At 43.0% G+C, this 18,762-nt stretch overlaps 1 protein-coding gene across 1 annotated transcript; it reads right to left on the minus strand.

The window, feature by feature from the left end:
* Positions 1 to 6,450: 6,450 nt before the first annotated feature.
* On the minus strand, positions 6,451 to 18,181 carry bub1 (BUB1 mitotic checkpoint serine/threonine kinase). The gene is made up of 24 exons (XM_084559743.1): positions 18,021 to 18,181; positions 17,789 to 17,848; positions 16,259 to 16,400; positions 15,986 to 16,182; positions 15,742 to 15,782; positions 15,572 to 15,633; positions 14,576 to 14,625; positions 13,874 to 14,049; positions 13,673 to 13,791; positions 12,429 to 12,757; positions 12,238 to 12,278; positions 12,032 to 12,151; positions 11,797 to 11,910; positions 10,746 to 10,830; positions 10,556 to 10,640; positions 10,287 to 10,467; positions 10,137 to 10,203; positions 9,256 to 10,043; positions 9,053 to 9,153; positions 8,744 to 8,905; positions 8,448 to 8,605; positions 7,453 to 7,630; positions 6,910 to 7,016; positions 6,451 to 6,829 (listed from the first exon to the last, which is right to left on the minus strand). The coding sequence occupies exons 1-24, from the start codon at positions 18,041 to 18,043 to the stop codon at positions 6,628 to 6,630; spliced, it is 3,588 nt and encodes a 1,195-aa protein (XP_084415869.1). The 5' UTR covers positions 18,044 to 18,181; the 3' UTR covers positions 6,451 to 6,627.
* Between the last annotated feature and the right edge of the window lie 581 nt (positions 18,182 to 18,762).

An 18,762-nucleotide genomic window follows, 5' to 3' on the forward strand; every position in this document is an offset into this window, starting at 1 on the left:
GAGGAAGGAGAAAGACGGACAAGCATGATGGATGACTTCAGATGGATTAAACTACTGGCACTGATGATACTGAGGCTTCAGTTTACAGGTAAGGATTCATTAACTTGTGTACTTGTACATAAAAAGTGGATGATATATGATGAAGAGTCTCTAATATGTAGCTGAGGAGAGCTCAGGTGGATTGTGTTGATAGTCCAGGCGCACTATGCTGAATGACGTAGTGGAGCGATGTGTATATCAGGAATAATATGAAGATCTGTAACAATTCAACTGAGTCATATAGTTGGGATTCATCATGTGGCTTAAATCAAATACGGGCCTATTGTCAGATACAATTCAGTTCAGTTCAATTCAATTTTATTTATGTGCCTTGAATAACAATACAAATTGTCTCAAGACGCTTTACAACATCCGGTCTGAAACCCCCACAGCAGCCTGAAGGCGACCGTGGCAATGAAAAACTCCCTTTTAACAGGAAGAACCTTAAGCTCACGTGGAGGGACCCATGTGCCTAAGGCCAGCCAGGTAGAGACAGAAAAGAGAGAGAAGAGAGATGATAGGAGGAAGGAGGCTATACAGTAGTAGCACAGAATTGCATGACTAGTAATAGAGAAGAAATTAGATAAGAAAGTAGAGGATAGTAGCTTGGGGTAAGAGAGAGTAGGACATGTGTTCGGTGCATCTGCCTCCTGAACCCAAACTGGGAGCTGGTTCCACAGGAGAGGAGCCTGATAGCTGAAAGCTCTACCTCCCATTCTACCTTTTTGAAATTGTAGGAACCACAAGTAGGCCTGAACTTTGAGATGGAAGTGATCTGTTGGGATGATGGTACAATGAGGACTTTAAGACATGATGGAGCTAGGCCTTTAAGGGCCTTGTATGTAAGGAGGGGATTTTAAATTCTGTTCTAGATTTTAAAGGGAGCCAATGAAGAGAAGCTAAAACTGGAGTAATGTGATCTCTCTTGTTAATTCCCGTCAATGCTCTTGTTGTGGCATTTTGAATCAATTAGAGGCTTTTTAAAGAGCTATTTGGAGCCAGACAGTAATGAATTACAGTTATCCAGTCTGGACGACACAAATGCATGAACTAGTTTTTCAGTTTTTTTTAAAGAGCTACACGATGGATACAGATCCATTCAAATCCAGGTGCTTTGATTCATTTGGAATCAAATGCTGCAGTCAGACAAAGTAATAGCCTCTAAATTAAGATTTAAAATATATATTGATGCTCACCATTGTCTTCACATCTTCACAACATTTTACTGTCTGCTGTTGATGAGATGTTGTGGTTATTGTCTGATGATTATTAATACATTAACATGTTTGTTTCTCTGTCATATTCTCAGGAGCGCTGAGCAGACAGATTCTCTTCTACTTCACTGTCAGAGATGGAGATGACGTCACTTTGTCTTGTGAGAATTTGGTTAATAATCAACGTAACTGTGACAGTACTACCTGGATGTTTGCTGGTTCAAGAATTACATCAGTAGAGCTAGTTGATCTTGGACGGATCAGATCTAAATCAGATAGACTGAGTGTTACAACAAACTGTTCTCTGGTTTTAAAGACGGTCACAGTTGAGTATGCTGGTCATTACACCTGCAGACAGTTTAACAAATCAGGACAACAACAAGGTCCAGATGCTGAGGTTGATCTGTCTGTTGTAACCAGTGAGTATTTCTATCATCATGTTTTCATCTCAAAGTGTCTCATTAGAACAACACACTGAAACATGACAATAACTATGTTTAGAATTATGAAGTTAAGCTAAATAACTTTGTCTTTCTCTTCCAATCCATCTTCACCAGTGACTGAACACGAGGACAATGATCAGGTGAATATAACCTGCTCTGTGAGGACATATGACGAATGTAGACATTCAGTGAAGTGGCTGGACGGAAATCAAGATGTGGACAAAGATAACAAGGATGTAATAACATCTCAGTCTTCCTGCTCTGCTTCTGTCAAGTTTCTGACTTCTCATTATAGTTACATGTCAAGGTATAAAGTCTTTAAGTGTCAAGTAACTACAGAGACTAATGAAATTCACATTTTTACCTTCAGCCGTCATCCATCAGGTGAGAAACAAACTGAGCTGGATCTACAGTTTTAAGTAGAAAGTAGATCACATAAAGACAAGTTCTCAGTGAACAGTTTGAGTTGTGTTATTTTCTGCAGGTGAGGACACAACATCAGTGACATTAGCTCCAACTGAGATCAACACAAGAGTCGATGCAACAGAAACAGAGGACGCCTCAACAACATCAACAATATTAGCTCCAACTGAGATCAACACAAGAGTCGATGAAACAGAGGACGCCTCAACAACATCCCAGTGTAAAGTTTGATCATGTTTCTGTTTCTCTTTCCTCAGTACACACATGTATTTCTCTCCTGAAACACGTCTTCAGTGTCTTCAGTGTCTTCAGTGTCTTCATTGTCTTCATTGGCTTCCAGGCTGGTGGAGGTCCGTCATTGTAGCTGTGGGTTTAGCAGCGCTCTCAACAACTGTTGTGGCCGTCAACATCTGGACAAGAACTAAAGGTGAGATGATGAATATATATGAACTATATATATGAACTAGAAGTCTGGATGAACCTGGATTATCACTGTGGAACATGGAGTTTACTCCTTCTCTTGTCTTTTTTTAGGGAAAACGACACAGACGGGTTTGAGTTTTGAAACTGAATGAAAACTGTTTTTTTTTTTTTTTTTTATTAAAAATTATTCATCACATGACTGGAGCGTATCGTCAGTGACGTCTTCAGAGATCAGAGAAATTAGACAGGAACCATTTGTTTGGGGGTTCCTATTTAAACGTCGATCTGGAAGATCTCCTACAGTTTGCCCGACACTGGTGTGCCCAACAGTGTATTTGAACCTGCGCTTATTGTTAGTTTGAATTACCAATGAAATGTTTAGTTAGTGAAAGCTTTGTTAATTAAGCACTTTGTTTTTTTTTTGCCAAAGAGCTGGACTTTTCTCTTAAACACCTTTTGGTTCACTCTGATTAGATCTTGTTTGTATAGTCACGTTTAGGATTGGGGTGTTGTTTATTGATGTGTTTTAATTTTGGTTGAGGAGTTAGGGTTTTCTTTTGAGATTGCATTTTTAGAAAGGATTCAGTCTATATGTTTACTTTGGTTTTGTTTTACTAATTTCTTGTTTAGTCTTAGTGCTGTGCTTTCTGTAAACCTTTAATGATTTCACAATAAACCTTAATTAACAATCTTCATAAATTGGTCATCTTCCTTTTTATAATCCGTAAAACATGTCACTGTCACCTAGGTTTCACACTCCGTTGTCATTGCAGGTATCGGAGTCTAGTGATGCAAATGATTAAAGAGAAGGATCTTGGAGAGAGAATGGGAGGTGGGGCATCTCAAATGACTGAATTTGCAATTATAATTCCTCCCTTCTCATTATTAATTAATCACCAACCAAAAATGAAAAACAGGAAAAAAATGAGTTAATAGTCACAACTTAATTATCCGACACATTAATCCACACAGATTTCAAAATGTACCATCATGGCAGTTGTTTCAAAATAAAACAACATAAAAGTGAAAAATAACAATAATGACAATAAAGAATTATAGTAAGAGAAAGAAAAATATTAGAAAAAAGAAAACATTATTTACAAAATGTCATCATCGTCATCGTCATCATTGTCAAAGTCTGAGTTGGAGAAATGATGGGGAAGTAAAACTTCTCATGTTTTACCCTGTGTTTTATTTTTCTGTTATTTCTGCTTTTATTTTGTTAACCATTTCCTTTTGTGTTATCGTTGTCTTGTCCTTCCGGTGTGTTCCCGCCTTTGTGATTGTCTTCCCCGTCCTGATTGATTGTTTTCACCTGTGTCTCATTTCCCCAGTGTGTATATATTACCTGAGTCTCCATAATCTTTTGTCACTTCGTCTTGTCTTATGCAGTTAAACCAGCTCTGTCTCAAGCCTTGTTCTGACCAGGTGTTAGTTTTCCTTGAGTTAGTGTTGTTTTCCTTGTCTATTGAATATTTAGTTATTTTCACCTTGGATCATATTTCTTCCTCAAAGAGAGAGATTTTGTGTTTTCTTAGTAATTGATTTTCTTATCGTGCTGTTAACCGTTTTTAACATTTACATGAACATATGTGGAGGATTGGGTTATCTTTTTAGTGAACATGTTAGACAACCATTTCAACACACAAGGAATTAAGGTGACGAGCAAAAACATAACAATTATGACTGGCATAACCATCCAAGTTACCACCAAGATAACCATCCTTAGCCCCAGGACTTTAGCCAAGAGAGTCATGAGTTATTCACTGCTGATGGGGGTCGAATGGTATTTTGCATATGTTCAGTGATGTTGGTAATGTTCTCATAATCATCAGAACAAGTCTGTGTTGAATAACTGCTGTTCTGATCACAAACATTTCATTATTTATTAAAGTGAGGGCTGCTTCTGTCTGATTTGCTAAAGAGAGAGTAGACTTTGTCCATTCATTTTGTTCAGAGATGGTGATCTGGGCTCCTTTGGAATTCAGAATTTTTGTTATGGTGAGGTGGGGATCACTGTTTGGAGCAAGGTTTTTGTCAGCTGCAGCCACGACCTGTGGGCCACAGGGGTCTCTTCATAGATACGTGGCAGATTTGGTATAGTATGCTTGAATTTTGTAGTAAACAGTACATGTGAATGTAGCATTTAGTCCTTTAGTTTTAGTCCTTTATTCCCCATCTAGGAATGATTTCCGGTAACAGAGCCACTTTGGTGTTTTGCTGGAAATGATTCAACCCATTTTGACCACATATCAACCATCACCAAACAGTATTTTTTCCCTTCTGCTGCGACAGTTCTATGAAATCCATAATCACATGTTCAAATGGTCTGTCTGGCGGCGGGTGAGCAACGCGTGTGATTGTTTTGGGTTTTGCTCAAGCCATGTATGACTGACAAAACTTCTGCGCATGGACTGAAAACCCTTTGGTGAACCAGTGTTGAGTTATGACGTCTAACATTCCTCCTTTTGACACGTGGTCCAAACCGTGTGTCAATTTTGCAAAGTGAGGAAAGACATGTTTTGGCAGGCAGGGTTTGTTGTTGGGTCCTCGTCACACTTCTTCTTTACTGCGGTGCCACACTAAAGGACTGCATTGCTGTAAGGGAGCCGGGAATAGAGACTGGAGTTGAAACAAAGGATCTAGGATATTGGGTTGGAGTGCAGCTCTTTCTGTGGCAGCATCAGCTCTTACGTTTCCTACAGAGACGGGATCTGAGTTGTTATTATGAGCAAGGCATTTACACACAACAACTGAGTTAGGTCATCTAGAAGAGCTGCAACCTTGTCATGGTGGAGAATAGGTTTTCCATCAGATGTTAAGAATTGTCTGTGTTTCCACAGAGTACCAAAATCATGCACAACACCAAAAGTATAACTAGAGTCAATGTTAACAGTTACAGTCTTGTTGTTTGCCAGTGAGAGGGGAGCGAACCTGAGACAAGAGTTTCATGATTAGTGACAACAGCAAATCCGACTTTGTTGCGACCAGTCAAAAACAACCAATATGAGAGGTGCAATGCAGATCCTCTGGTGACATGAAATCTGTTGCAGTTGTTAAAACAGTTTCTCTAGTTTCTGCAACAAGCTCAGAGGCAGTTAATGGTTGTAACTTCCATTGATATGCACACTGCAGGTTTGGGGTATGGTGAACAAAGGAATGTGAGAAATTTAGGTCCAGATCTGATAGTTTGTGAACTTTCACACCCTCTGGTGTTGAGATCAGACAAAGGCCTAACTTGCACATCAAGTCTCTGCCCATCAGATTATTGGGACGGACTTTTGAGAGCAAGAATGCATGTTTGAAACTTGTATCCTCACATCTGAGTCCAATGGACGGAAGTGGAGACGTACTGTCCATATTTATATACAGTCTATGGACCAGAACAGTAATGACTCATCAGAGAATGGACATGGGCCTTCCGAGGGTGTCCTGTGGTGTCTGATCAACCTCCCGCCTTTGAGGGGAGAGGCCTCTGTGGATCATCCCACAGATACTTGATCAGTTTGAGATCTAGTGAATTTGGAGGCCAGGTCAACACCTTGTGCTGTTCTTCATGTTTTTTTTTTTTTTAGTTGTTCCTAAAGTGTTTTTGTGGCTGCATCCTGCTGGGGATGGCTGCTGCCATCAAGGAGTGTCATTGCTATGGGGTGGGGTGCCTGGTCTGGTCTAGGTGGGTGCTACATGTCTAAGTAACATCCACACCAATGAATGCCAGGTCCAGAAGTTTCCCAGCAGAACATTGAACTGTCACAAGATGAAGTCAATGTTATTCACTTCTCCTGTCAGTGGTCTTTATGTTGTGGCTAATTGGTATATAAAACATGTATATATATTTATATTCAGGTTTCATCCAGTAGATCAGACTGAGTGTGTTGTGATTCTGCAGGAATGAAATCCACTACACGTCAACACCAAGTTTATTTTTCACCAGAGAAAAATCACAGACGTCTCTGAGTTTAGAAACTGATAAAAAGTCAACTATATAAAAACTACATGTCTTTTTTTTTTAAATATACACAAACTTTAACCAAACGCTCAAACACTTCCTATAAAATGAGCATCAGGGAGGATGGGGGAGGGGGTCATCTCCTGGCGGCCCGCTGCCTCTCCAGCAGCAGCACCACCAGGCGGCTCTTGAGCGAGGCCAGCTTTCCGGCGTAGTTCTGCTGCAGGACGGCGCTGAGGCGGAGGCGGAGGAGGCGCAGGAGGCCCGGCGAGGAGCGGCAGTCAGAGACGTTGAGCAGAGAGTGGAAGAAGTCCAGCCACAGGTCGCTGTGAGGGTTCCTGGAGGAGACGTGGAGACACTTCAGATTAACATCAGGAAACACTTCACCCAACCGGTTCTTCAGGAGTTTATCTGTCACCTTCTAAACACGCCGTTGGTCCTCCACACGCCGTCGTCGTTGGTGACCTGCATGTACGTCCCAAACAGCAAACAGTAGACAGTCCCCGCTATCCCAAAGTAGTCGGTCTGAAAACAAAGAGCAAGAGTTTAAAGTCTCCAGGTCCAGACGTTGCATCTGAGCTGAACTAGATGAAATAAAAACAGTTCATTAACAACATATGGCCCATGGGTCACAACCTGACCACCAGAGGGTCTAATCTGGGCCGTGGGACGATATTAACAAAGAACAAAAATGAAATACAAGACATTTAGCTGCTTTTATGTTAATAAAAGTATCTGCTATTCATAGTTTATCCACCAGGGGTTGCTCTGTCTATGTCGATAAAACGTTTAGTAAAAAGGAGAGTTCATTAAATGCGCTAAAACAAAAGAGAACCACGTGGAGTTGTCTTTATTTAAGGGTTATTATCTGTTCTGTTACTGGTCGGGGACCCCTGGAGAGCCACTGTGGTCCCCTTTGACCCCCCTCCCCTGGTCTAGAGGAATCTGGATCAGTCCTGACCTGGTGGCTCCACGGTTTCCCGCTGAGCATCTCTGTGCACTGGAAGCCCGACGTCAGACACTTGGCGGTGAAAGCAGTGCCTTCTGGGAAAAGCTCCATGTCGATGCTCTGACCGAGGTCGATGAGGACGAGGCCGTGGTCCACGCTGTCCTCGTCAAAGCACCGGTTCTCCAGGAACCTGGAAGCGAACGCAATGAACGAAGAATGTATAAGCTTCGGGGTGATGTAAGTGTTTTGTTTTAGCCTCCTGATGTTGTGTTTAGGATCGAGGAGAAGTTAAAAGGAACTAAAGATGAAGAAGAACCAACTAAAGTCAGAATAATGTTAAGAGGATGTCAAAAATAAGTCTCACTCTTTAAATTTATTACTTAAAATGTCATATTTATAAAACACAAAGGTGGAAATTATGTTTTTCTATTCATTAGACATGTTTATTTATTAAGTCAAAATGTCAAGATTAAAGGACGGAGCGAATTTAATCAAAAATGCGTAATTTAAATATCAGAACAATCTTACTATAAGTAATTCTGATTCTTTAAGTCAAAAGTTATGAGATTTAAAGTCAAATATTGAATGTATTTATGCAATAATTAAGACTTTTCTCATTGTCAGACATGCAGACAGCTTCATTACAAAATATATGTGGTTCATGTTGTTTATGAACTTTTAACATTCAACGTCGCAGCTTTTCAAATGTTTTAAACCGCCCAGAGGCAGTTTTCAAGCAGAATAAATTAATGTTACTTGTTCTTTAGGGTCAGATTAAACTGAATGTCTTTGGATTTCAGAAAGTGGTCGGAACAAACGAGCCCAGATAGAAACATGAATGATGATAGGACCCAGGATTGAGCCCTGAGGGACGCCACGAGCTAGCAACAAATCACAAACTCTGACAACACAGAGGTCAGACAGAAACACTGTGGATCACCACATTTGAGACGCTCAGATCGGATTAATTAGTCGGCTCCAGAGTCTGATGAGTTTGGTTTCGTTACCTCTCTCCCAGCAGGAAGTTGTCTGGTTTGATGTCGGCGTGGATGACGTGGACGGCGTGCAGCTGCTCCACCATGTGAAGGATGCAGACGGTGAAGTACATGACGAGAGGCTGAGGCATCACTTTGTCACTCAGGTTCTTGTAGATGTTCACCGCGTTCTGAACGAGTAAAGAGTCAGTTTAAGGTTAAAAATGTCAGTAAATAAGAAATGAGACGTGTCACAAACGTTTTAGCCTTAAATTAATAATCTTCAATATTGGGTGATGCATGTTTTCTGGTCTGTGGCGTGGACCGACCAGCAGGGTGCCGTAGTTGTGCAGCTCGCCGAGCAGGACGCTGCCGTTGTTGAAGAGGTGGGCCGAGCGGAGGCTGCTGTAGAGGTGACGGACGTCGGGCTGCAGCCGGGCGTCCAGCTGAGTGTTGATGTAGAACTCCCAGGGGTTGGCCGGCTTCTGGACCTGCAGCAGAGACAAGATAAACAAAATAAATAAACATTTTTCTCCCCTTAGTTGGAGATTTTAAAGTTTAATAAGAATCATTTAATGTCAAGTCTTTAGCCCTTTTCATACGGGACAGAGTCGTCCCGTGTGAAATCGTTATCTCACCTTTAAAACCATCTTCTCTGAGGTCGTGGGGTCGGTGGCCTGGTAAACTGTCGCAAACGCTCCCTCCCCCAGGACACAGTCCACCCGGAGGGATGCCTTTCCTGTCAGAGGGCAAACATTCAGAAGGGTTAAGGGCTGACAGGTGAGAGCCATGCTAGCTGTTAATGCTAAGCTAACCATGGTATCCATCTCCTCCCTCTTACCCATGCTGATGGTCATCTTTGGGCTGATGCTGGGCATGTTACACTGCCAGGTGATGCAGCGGGGGTGGGAGGTGAGAGGAGGGGTGAGTGTGGAGAGCAGATGGGAGATCAGGTTATTGTCCCAGGGATCTGACACCAGCTGGAGTGGGGCTGTACTGGACGTCCTGGGCGTCCTAGGCGTCTTCATGGACACGTCGGCGCTCGGCCTCAGGCCTCTGTCTGGACTCATCATGGGCTCGTCCACACAACTCATCTGCACCGGGCTCATGGGCACGTCGGCACAGAGGGGCGGCTGCTCCGGAGTCATGGGGACGTCCCGGATCTTGGGTCGACGGGGGCTCAGGAAGGCGTCCAGGTCCGTCTCTACAGCGGCCTCAGGGCTTCTGACGACCAGCCAGTCCGGTTTAAGAGCACACTCTGGGCTCATGGGGACGTCGTCCAGCCGGTGCTGGGCTGGTTCTGAACTGGCGGCTTCCTCCACGTCTTCCCTGATCTTAAAAGGCTCGCCTCTGGGCCGGGACGAGACCAGGGAGAGGCCCCGTTTGGGAGGCTGCTCCGGGCTCTTGTAGACCTCCCAGCCCGGGCCCGAGTCGGCGTGACCGAGCGTCTGGTCTCTGAAGGAGAGCACGGTGGGGGGAGGGGGCTGCACCATGGTCATGGAGGAGGTGGTGAGGCAGTGCTGGGTCGTGGCGAGACCCTCGCCCATGATGGTGCCTTGTCTGGCGGAGGATGGCGCCGCCAGTTTACTGACGGCAGATTCATCACATGGACTCTGTTCTATGATGGGGCTGAAGGAGACAATGGTCAACGTTCTCCTGTCTGTGGTCATAATGTTGTGGCTGCACTGCAAGCCTTTCAAAATAAAAGCATATAGTGGTTACCTGAGTTTTTTGCTCTGACGTCTGATGAAATCGTCGTCGTCGGCGCCGCCACCGTCACAGTTGTTCTCTAAAGAAGAATTCACCAACGAGAGTCAGATCGTGTCGAGGCTCGTGAATAAACATTAAACTGAAGAGCAGACGTCGCCGTACCTTGGTCCTGGAAGAAGTTGCCGCCAAGAGGAGTCTTGTGCGTGAACGGCGTGGAGACAAACTGGGCGAGCATGGCGAAGTCCGTGGTGCTGTTGGGACACGCCGCCAGGGAGTTGAGGGAGTTGTAGCGAGCGCCCCACATGGTGCTCTCGTCCGGCATCAAGTCTCCTGAAGGCGTCTCCTGATCAGAGAACACAGACGGAGAGATGGTGAAGCTCCGACCACAGACGTCGGTTCAGCTACAGTACGACCACAGAGCTCAGACTCACGTTGGGTTTGTCTGCTTTGACCACGGGGATCTCAGCCAGCGCTCTGGTTGGTTTCGGCTTCTCAACCACAGGAGGCGGGGCAGCACTGGACAAAAAAACAGGAACACTTTACTCAACACTGATCAAACGTTTCTTCAAAATCAAAATCGATTTCATTCAGAAAATCTGTATTATTTTTTTTGACGTTTACCTGCCGTTTTCTTTGTCGTTGTCGTCCTGGAAGACGGTGAACGGGGTTGTCGTGGTCGAGGGCTTCGCTAAGGAGGCGACACCTCCTGCTAATGGAGAAAGGAGAACGAAGTTAGTTCAGGGTCATGACAGATCCAAAACAAACAAACTATTGAAGACGTTTCATCCGAGTAGCTTCTTCAAGTAACTCTACAGTTGTCCTTCTTTCAAACTGTATTTAACTAAATAAAATATCTTTAAATGAATCCTTCTCGACCATAGACTGTAAATAAAGATGGAACTGCTCCTCTAAAGTGAAGCCAAATCAAGTAGAGCTCCCCCTGGTGTCTGGCTGCAGTATAGGTCATAAGCTCCACCCCCTCCATGTTAGTGGGCGGGACTTGGGCCAAACTAAAACACTAACATACACGTCAAATAATTTCTTTTCCAGGATGGTTTCTGTCATTTTAGGTAGTTAATATAATGTTGATGAATGTTCAAGTGTCAATCTTTTTGGATATGTTTAGTTTTAGTTATTTGATGCTATAGAAACAGGATGTGACATAATGGCGACTACCAGTTGCCATGCCAACTGCTCCATAAAGCGGCCCCATGGGACCGTGAGAGTAATTAAATAATAACCACAGTGTATAATCCAACATCTCCTTGTAACTGGTGGAGGTAGAGCAGAGCGTAGTATTAATTAAATGAAAACACAAGTGAGTCTGGGGGAAGTGGGCGGGGCATCAATAATCACGGCTCCATGTGGCTCCGCCCTCAGACCGGACTGATCAGACTCTGGCTCAGAAGTCACAAGATGGCGTCGCTCCGGGAAACCAGCGTCAGTTTGGCCAATGAGAGGAAGTGGAGACGTGTAGTCCATATTTATATACAGACTATGGTCCAAGTCATTTTAGTTCAGGGGCCACATTCAGCCCAGTTTGATCTGATGGGGGCCGCACCAGTATCATAATAATATAATAACCTATAAGACCAGACTCTCTGTTGGGTCGGCAGTTATGTCCGACACCGCTGATCTAGACTCCTCGTTCATAAATGAAGAATATTTTCACCGTTTCTCGAGCATCTGGTGTCGATCTCGTTCTCTGCAGTGTGGTGCAGCATCGAGGTGTTGCTGAACGGCTCTTCTAGAAACGTCGGGGCCTGGAACATGTCCATGATCACACCTGGGTCCACACCAGGACAGATTAACACACACAAAAAAAAAAAAACATGGATGACACACTGAAACCGTGATAAGAAGGGAAGGATACAGGATGTGTATATATACGTGCGTGATGTGCTCACCCAGTGCTTCCCGGGTGTTGACAGTGGGCGACGGCAGCACCCGTGACGGTGTGGCCTGAACGAAACCCAGTGAAGTGTTAGGAGTGACGTGGGACAGGTTAGATGTGTGTCCCTGTGACACTGAGAGAGGAAGAGATGCAGAGAGGAGGTTGGAAAAAGGAATTAAATAAACAGAAGAACAGCCACCAGCACCTGACTCCACCTACCATCTAGTTTCTCCTCAGGCTCTGCTGTCTGCTGGACGTCACTAAGACAAAAAAAAGACAAACAGATAACTACTGCCCTCTGCAGGGTAAGATTATTTACTACTATGTACGACAGCACTTCAGATTCTGCTTGCTTTCCACAGCGTTTGATCACTTCCTGATTTACCAAACTGTAAACTGAAGCAACTCACTGCTGTGTGTTGTTGAGACCATCACCAGGGGCGACGACCGGTCTCTGGACCGACCCGGGCTGAAGCGCCGAGGCCTGGACGGCGGGCTCCTGCTCCGTGGGCTCCGCATACTGTAACAGATGAAGGCTCCTCTCCGCCAGGACGGTGGCGTGATGGGACTGGTCCGACCTCTGGGTGGCGCTGCTGTGGCCCTGCTGCTGCATGAAGGTCGGCTCGGTGTGTAACCTCAAGCCGAGAGAGCGCCGGCTGCTCAGTCTGTCCGAGGGCCGAGGACAGCCGAAGGACAACGGAGGAGGATTCAGAGCGTCGGCTGCTTCTGCTACAGGAGGCTGCAACGGTGAAAATCAGACTGAAATAAACCATGCTGTTATATTTGAAACAAAACTAAACATGACGACTCGTCAAGTTTACTAGAAACTTTACTAAAACCTGATAAGAACCCCAGAAGAAGACGATGAAGTGGTTGCACACTTCCTAAAACTGAAACCTCTCTCCACTGATGGTTGGTTGGAGGTCAGAGACTCCAGAGTTGATGCTAATGGAGATACTAATGGTTATGATTATTGCAAAGCTAGCTGTGATGCTAGCAGTAATCCATTATTCCAGAGAGTTTAGTCCAATGGTTAGTTGGTGGTCAAAGACTCCAGAGTAGATGCTAATGGTTATGACTATGGCAACGGTAGCGGATATGCTAATGGAGGGCCTAATGCCAACACTAATGGCTATGATTATTGCAAAGCGAGCTGTGATGCTAGTGGAGACGCTAATGGTGATCCTAAAGCTGATGCAAATGTTGATGCTAACAGCTAGCGTGTCAGCGCCTCTCTCTATCAGTGTGTTTCAGGAGACGCTAATGGCGATCCTAATGGCAATGCTTATGGTTATGATTATTGCAAAGCTAGCTGTGATGCCAGCAGTAATCCTGGTGGGGATGCTAATGGAGATCCGAATGCTAATGCTAACAGAAAGCATGTCAGCGCTGCTCTCCATCAGCTTGTTTCAGCTCGTACAGACGTATAAAACTAAACCAGGTAGATTTCCAGTAGCGTTTTGCTCTAAGTGAGTGTTAGCAACCTTTAGCAGTGGTTAGCGTCACAGTATGAAGGTTCTGGGTTATAACGTTAATCGTGGTCAAACATGTCATCGTTGTGTCTGAATAACATTCATTAGGAAAGACCTAATGTCATTCTGTTGTATTAATAATAATAAACATCTGGAGAGACGACACATCTGTTCAGTCTGACCTTCTGAGAGGAAGCCTGTCCGGCGAACTCTCCACAGATCTCCAGCTCCTGGTTAATTTTATCCAACAAGGATTTGATGTTGAGGATTCCCTCCTCCTGCTCCCTCAGCGTCTTCTCAGCTGAAAGCAAAGATAAATAAATAAATTAACGATGTGACAATAGATCTGAGAATAGAAGCTTTAACAGAAGCAGCAGACTCACTGATTTCCCTCTGCTCCTTCTCACGTTTCTCTCGGAGCTTACGGAAATACTTCTCCGCTCGGACCTCCTCAAAACACAACTCAGATCCTTCACAGACCAGTTCCTCCTTCATGTAGGAGGACACCGTCTGGACCCCGGAGCTCTGGATCTTCCCAGACGTCTCGGAGCGGGAAACTCTGAGGAGGAGAAATAAATAAAAGCCTAGGTTATAATTATAGAGTTCAGGTTCTTCTTAATACTCCATTTTCATCTTTGTGTCTGTCCACACAGGAAAAGAGGTGGTCGACCAGCCAGAACATTATGACCCCCCGCCAAAAACCTGCCACTAACTCGTACAGAAGATGGAGCACCTCCTTCCTCCAGGCCTCTTTTCTATCAGAACCAGAACCACACAGGTCAGAACCAGTTCCTCCTCCTCCTCCTCCTCCTCCTTCTTTCCTTTCCCTCCTTCAGTTCTGGAGATGTTCTGATTCAGTCGTCCGGCCGTCACTGGAACATTTCTTTTCCCATTTCTAACATCAGCTCCGAGAACTAAACGTTCAACTTGTTTCCTGATGCAGGAGCCATGAGAACCAGATAGTCGAGGGTCATAATGGTGTGGCTGATCAGACTCACACATCACAAATCATCATTTATAATAATAAACCATAAAGATTATAGATCCAGCTCTGTGTTGCGTTGACTGGTTTCACGTCCACTTACATTATGGTCATTTTATTTGCAGCTGGTTTGGACGAAGGATCCTCAGACACCTGAAACATGAACACAGACTGAGACTCTGAGAACAAGACTTTATTTAATAATAATTACTTGAGACTCTGAGAACAAGACTTTATCTAATAATTATTACTGGAGACTCTGAGAACAAGACTTTATCTAATAATTATTACTGGAGACTCTGAGAACAAGACTTTATCTAATAATTATTACTGGAGACTCTGAGAACAAGACTTTATCTAATAATTATTATTGCTAGAGACTCTGAGAACAAGACTTGATTTAATAATAATTATTACTGGAGACTCTGGGACCAAGACTTTAATAATAATTATTACTAGAGACTCTGAGAACAAGACTTTATTTGATAATAATTATTACTGGAGACTCTGAGAATGAGACTTTATCTAATAATTATTATTGCTAGAGACTCTGAGAACAAGACTTTATTTAATAATAATTATTACTGGAGACTCTGAGAACGAGACTTTAATAATAATTATTACTAGAGACTCTGAGAACAAGACTTTAATAATAATTATTATTACTGGAGACTCTGAGACCAAGACTTTAATAATAATTATTACTAGAGACTCTGAGAACAAGACTTTATTTGATAATAATTATTACTAGAGACTCTGAGAATGAGACTTTATCTAATAATTATTATTGCTAGAGACTCTGAGAACAAGACTTTATTTAATAATAATTATTACTAGAGACTCTGAGAACAAGACTTTATTTAATAATAATTATTACTAGAGACTCTGAGAACAAGACTTTATTTGATAATAATTATTACTAGAGACTCTGAGAACAAGACTTTATTTAATAATAATTATTACTAGAGACTCTGAGAACAAGACTTTATTTGATAATAATTATTACTAGAGACTCTGAGAACAAGACTTTAATAATAATTCTCGCTAGAGACTGAGAACTAGACTTGTTATGTAATTATTACTACAGAGACAAACTCACCTTGTCCTGGGACATCTGGGGAGCCGACATCTGGCTGATTAAATGAGTGACCTGACCTCCAGCTAAGACAAGATTAAAATAAATCAATCAGACAGGAGCTGATCGAACATTAATAAAAAAAGAACTAAAGTAAATACTTTTAATAAATAAACAAGTGAACATGTTCTTACTTGATGGTTGAGTCTGACTCCTGGTTCTTGACTGAAACTGTCTGTAGATTAAAGAGGAGACATTTATATGTAAATTAAACATTAGAGCAGCTACAGATAAAACCACATTAATATCTGCTCTCAGCTGATTATATTAGTACAGACTACTCCGTATGTACTCTAAATATAGTCCTAGAGACATGTCCAGCCTCAGGCCATCTCTCCAGATGGCCGAGGAGACAATGACTTGTGTCTTTGTGTTTACCTGTATTCGTGGAGAACAGTCTCGGCCGGCTGGGCTCGGTTCTCCAGAGCTTTCTGGTAGACGGCGTCGGCCTGCTCCCTCATGCCCCTCTGTTCAAACTGCTTGGCCCAGGCCATGTAGAGGGCGGCGGTCCTGGTGCCGACGCCCTTACTAAAGATGTGGCTGTACAGCACCACGGGGTCGGAGTAATAGCTCGCCTGGAAGACACAGCCAGCGTCAAGGATGAAACTACAGACCGGCCACGTAACGACGGAGCGTTTCATTCAGACTCACGCATCTGATGCAGTAGTTCACGTATCTGACGTCGTCTGCGTATCGCTCAACGTCCAGGAACCTCTGGACGAGGCTGTCGAACACCAGCGACATCCCGCCGGCGCCGTCTGCAGGTAGACTCTGCTCCAGGTACTCCACAAACCTGAGGGATTAGAGACAGGATGAAAGTCTGATGGTGACGCAGAGGAGCTCATCTCTCTGGGAAAAAATACTTTTTTAACGAAGCAAACAAAGAAGAGAGTCAGAACCAGGAACTATAACACAGAACTACCACCAACCCAGGGATGGATCTGCAAAGGAAGAGGAGAAGAAGGAGGAGGAAGAAGAAGAAGCTGGGGGGCATGGTAAGGAGGGACACATTGGGATGAGAAGAAGAAGGAATAAGATGAAAAGGAAGAGGAGGGAGGGAAGAACAAGAAGGTGGAAAGGAAGATGACCAAGGAGGAGGAAGAGAAGGAGGAAGACTGAAAATCAGAAAGAAGAAGAAGAAGAAGAAAAAGAAGAAGAAGAAGGGGGAGAATGAGGAACAGAAGAATAAGGAGGAGGAGAAGTAGATGGGTAAGGGGGAGTGTAAGGCGGAGAAGAAGAAGAAGGAGAAGGAGTAAGAGGAAACCGAAGAGGAAGATAAAAATGAGAAAGAATGGGAGGGAGAGGAAGGGAAGAACAAGAAGGAGTAGAAGAAGGTGGAGAAGACGATGGGGAGGAGGAGAAAGACGAAAAGGAGGAGGACTGAAAATCAGAAAAAAGGAAGAAGAAGAGTAAGTGGGGGAGGAAGGAGAAGAAGAAGAAGAAGAAAGTGCAGCTTAACTGAAATCTCTAAAGCGTCCTGAGGATATTCATCATTTACTATTAAATTGAGGATGTTTATTAACTAAAAGCTGATACTTTTCTCGTTGCTGGACTTATTAATTAACCGACTGATCGCTGTCTCTGTGGCTGAAGCTGAAGAAATGATGCACATGAATTCATGGCTTCATTCGTCCAACCAGTCACAATGAATCTGAGGCTCTGGTTGCAGGCATTGAATACGAATAGTGGAGAGAATAATGATTTCCTCCACAAATGTAGAAGACACACAGATATAAATAACATAACAGGTCAGGAAATGAGTTTATAAAAACCAGTCTAAAGCATCAAGAGATTTATTTTACTATTAAAGGAGGATTTTAGAGAAAGAAATGTTACGCTATTAAAGAGACATGGAGGATTTTGACAAGACGCCACCTGTCAGCTTTGTTTCAGCGAATCAAAATGAACTAATGATGCATATAAATTCATATGAGATCATGTTGGATGACAACAATAATTAACAAACTGTTGTTTATACACGTGATTTTATGTTGTTGTCATTGATGCACGGTGTTTTCTGTGACTCCAGGGTTGTTTTAATATCAGTTTATGTCATTATCCTTCAAGTCAACACACGTTATTTATTATAATTAATAAAGAAAACCTCTCGTTTAGTGGACTAAACAAAAATCAGTCCATATAAATACATTAATAGCTAAAATAAACGGTTAAGCGACTCACTTGTCCCATGGCTCCAGAGGGTCGGGTCCCGAGTAGGAGCTCAAACTCTTTTCAAAACACCTGAAACAAATTAAAAACAAATCCATAAACGTGCCCTGAATTAAAGGTAACCGGTGTCATATCTGACGGTTATGTCCTTTTTATAAACTGGTCATTACACACGGAGACGGTGAAGCTAACCGCTAGCAGGAAGCTAACACCGGGGAGACGTTAGCGTTTCATTAGGACTTACTGTAAATACGTAGCGATGTCCATTTCACTTTAAGTTTAAAAAAAAAAAAAAAAGTCCTTAAAGTTGACAAACAGACGGGAATCTATTTGATTTGTGTGATCCGGCTCACTTTATGAATACATTTATCTAGTTTAGAGTCAGCATCGCCTGCTGTTGTTTCTTTCATCCGAGTTAATGCTGCTGCTCTTACTGAGTTTGAAATTTCGCGCTCAGCCAATAGCGTTTGACGTTGCGTCTGGTAGCCACGCCCCCTCCTATGCGTGACAAAGGGGGCGTGGTAGAAGGGGAAAATAAGTAAATAAATAAATGAATAAATAAAACGATGAAAGTGTAAAATCTTACGTATTATTTTAACTTTTTACGATTAATAACAGTAAAAAAAACTTAGATTCGTTTTTTCTTACAAAACGACGTGAATATTAATATATTTATATAAATACATATATTAATAAATGTATTGGAAAGAATTTTTTTATCTAATTTTAAACTATTACGACTGCTCAGCCTCTGCCCCATTAAAATGCAGTTCCTCCATAGTTTGGTATTACTTGGAGTATTCATAATGTGTTCTTGTTGTTATTGTTGTTGTTCTGTGTGTGATTGTTTTAATATTTATGAGACTACCACTTGGTTCAAGTCCATTTTCCATCTTTGCATCCTTGCAGCTCTGTACAATCCTGTTCAAAGTACAAGAGGGATGGAAGGTTGAATCTGTTTCCACAAAGAGTAATGGAGGCAATAA

The sequence above is a fragment of the Chelon labrosus genome (genome assembly GCF_963514085.1).
Source record: "Chelon labrosus genome assembly, chromosome: 14".
Classification (NCBI taxonomy): Eukaryota; Metazoa; Chordata; class Actinopteri; order Mugiliformes; family Mugilidae; genus Chelon; species Chelon labrosus.

Coding starts and splice junctions, on each gene's coding strand:
- bub1 (XM_084559743.1), bottom strand. CDS start 18,043: ATGGACATCGCTACGTATTTACA. Junction 12,279..12,428: donor GGTCTCAACAACACACAGCA/GTGAGTTGCTTC, acceptor TTTTTGTCTTAG/TGACGTCCAGCAGACAGCAG. Junction 10,831..11,796: donor CACCAGATGCTCGAGAAACG/GTGAAAATATTC, acceptor CTCCATTAGCAG/GAGGTGTCGCCTCCTTAGCG.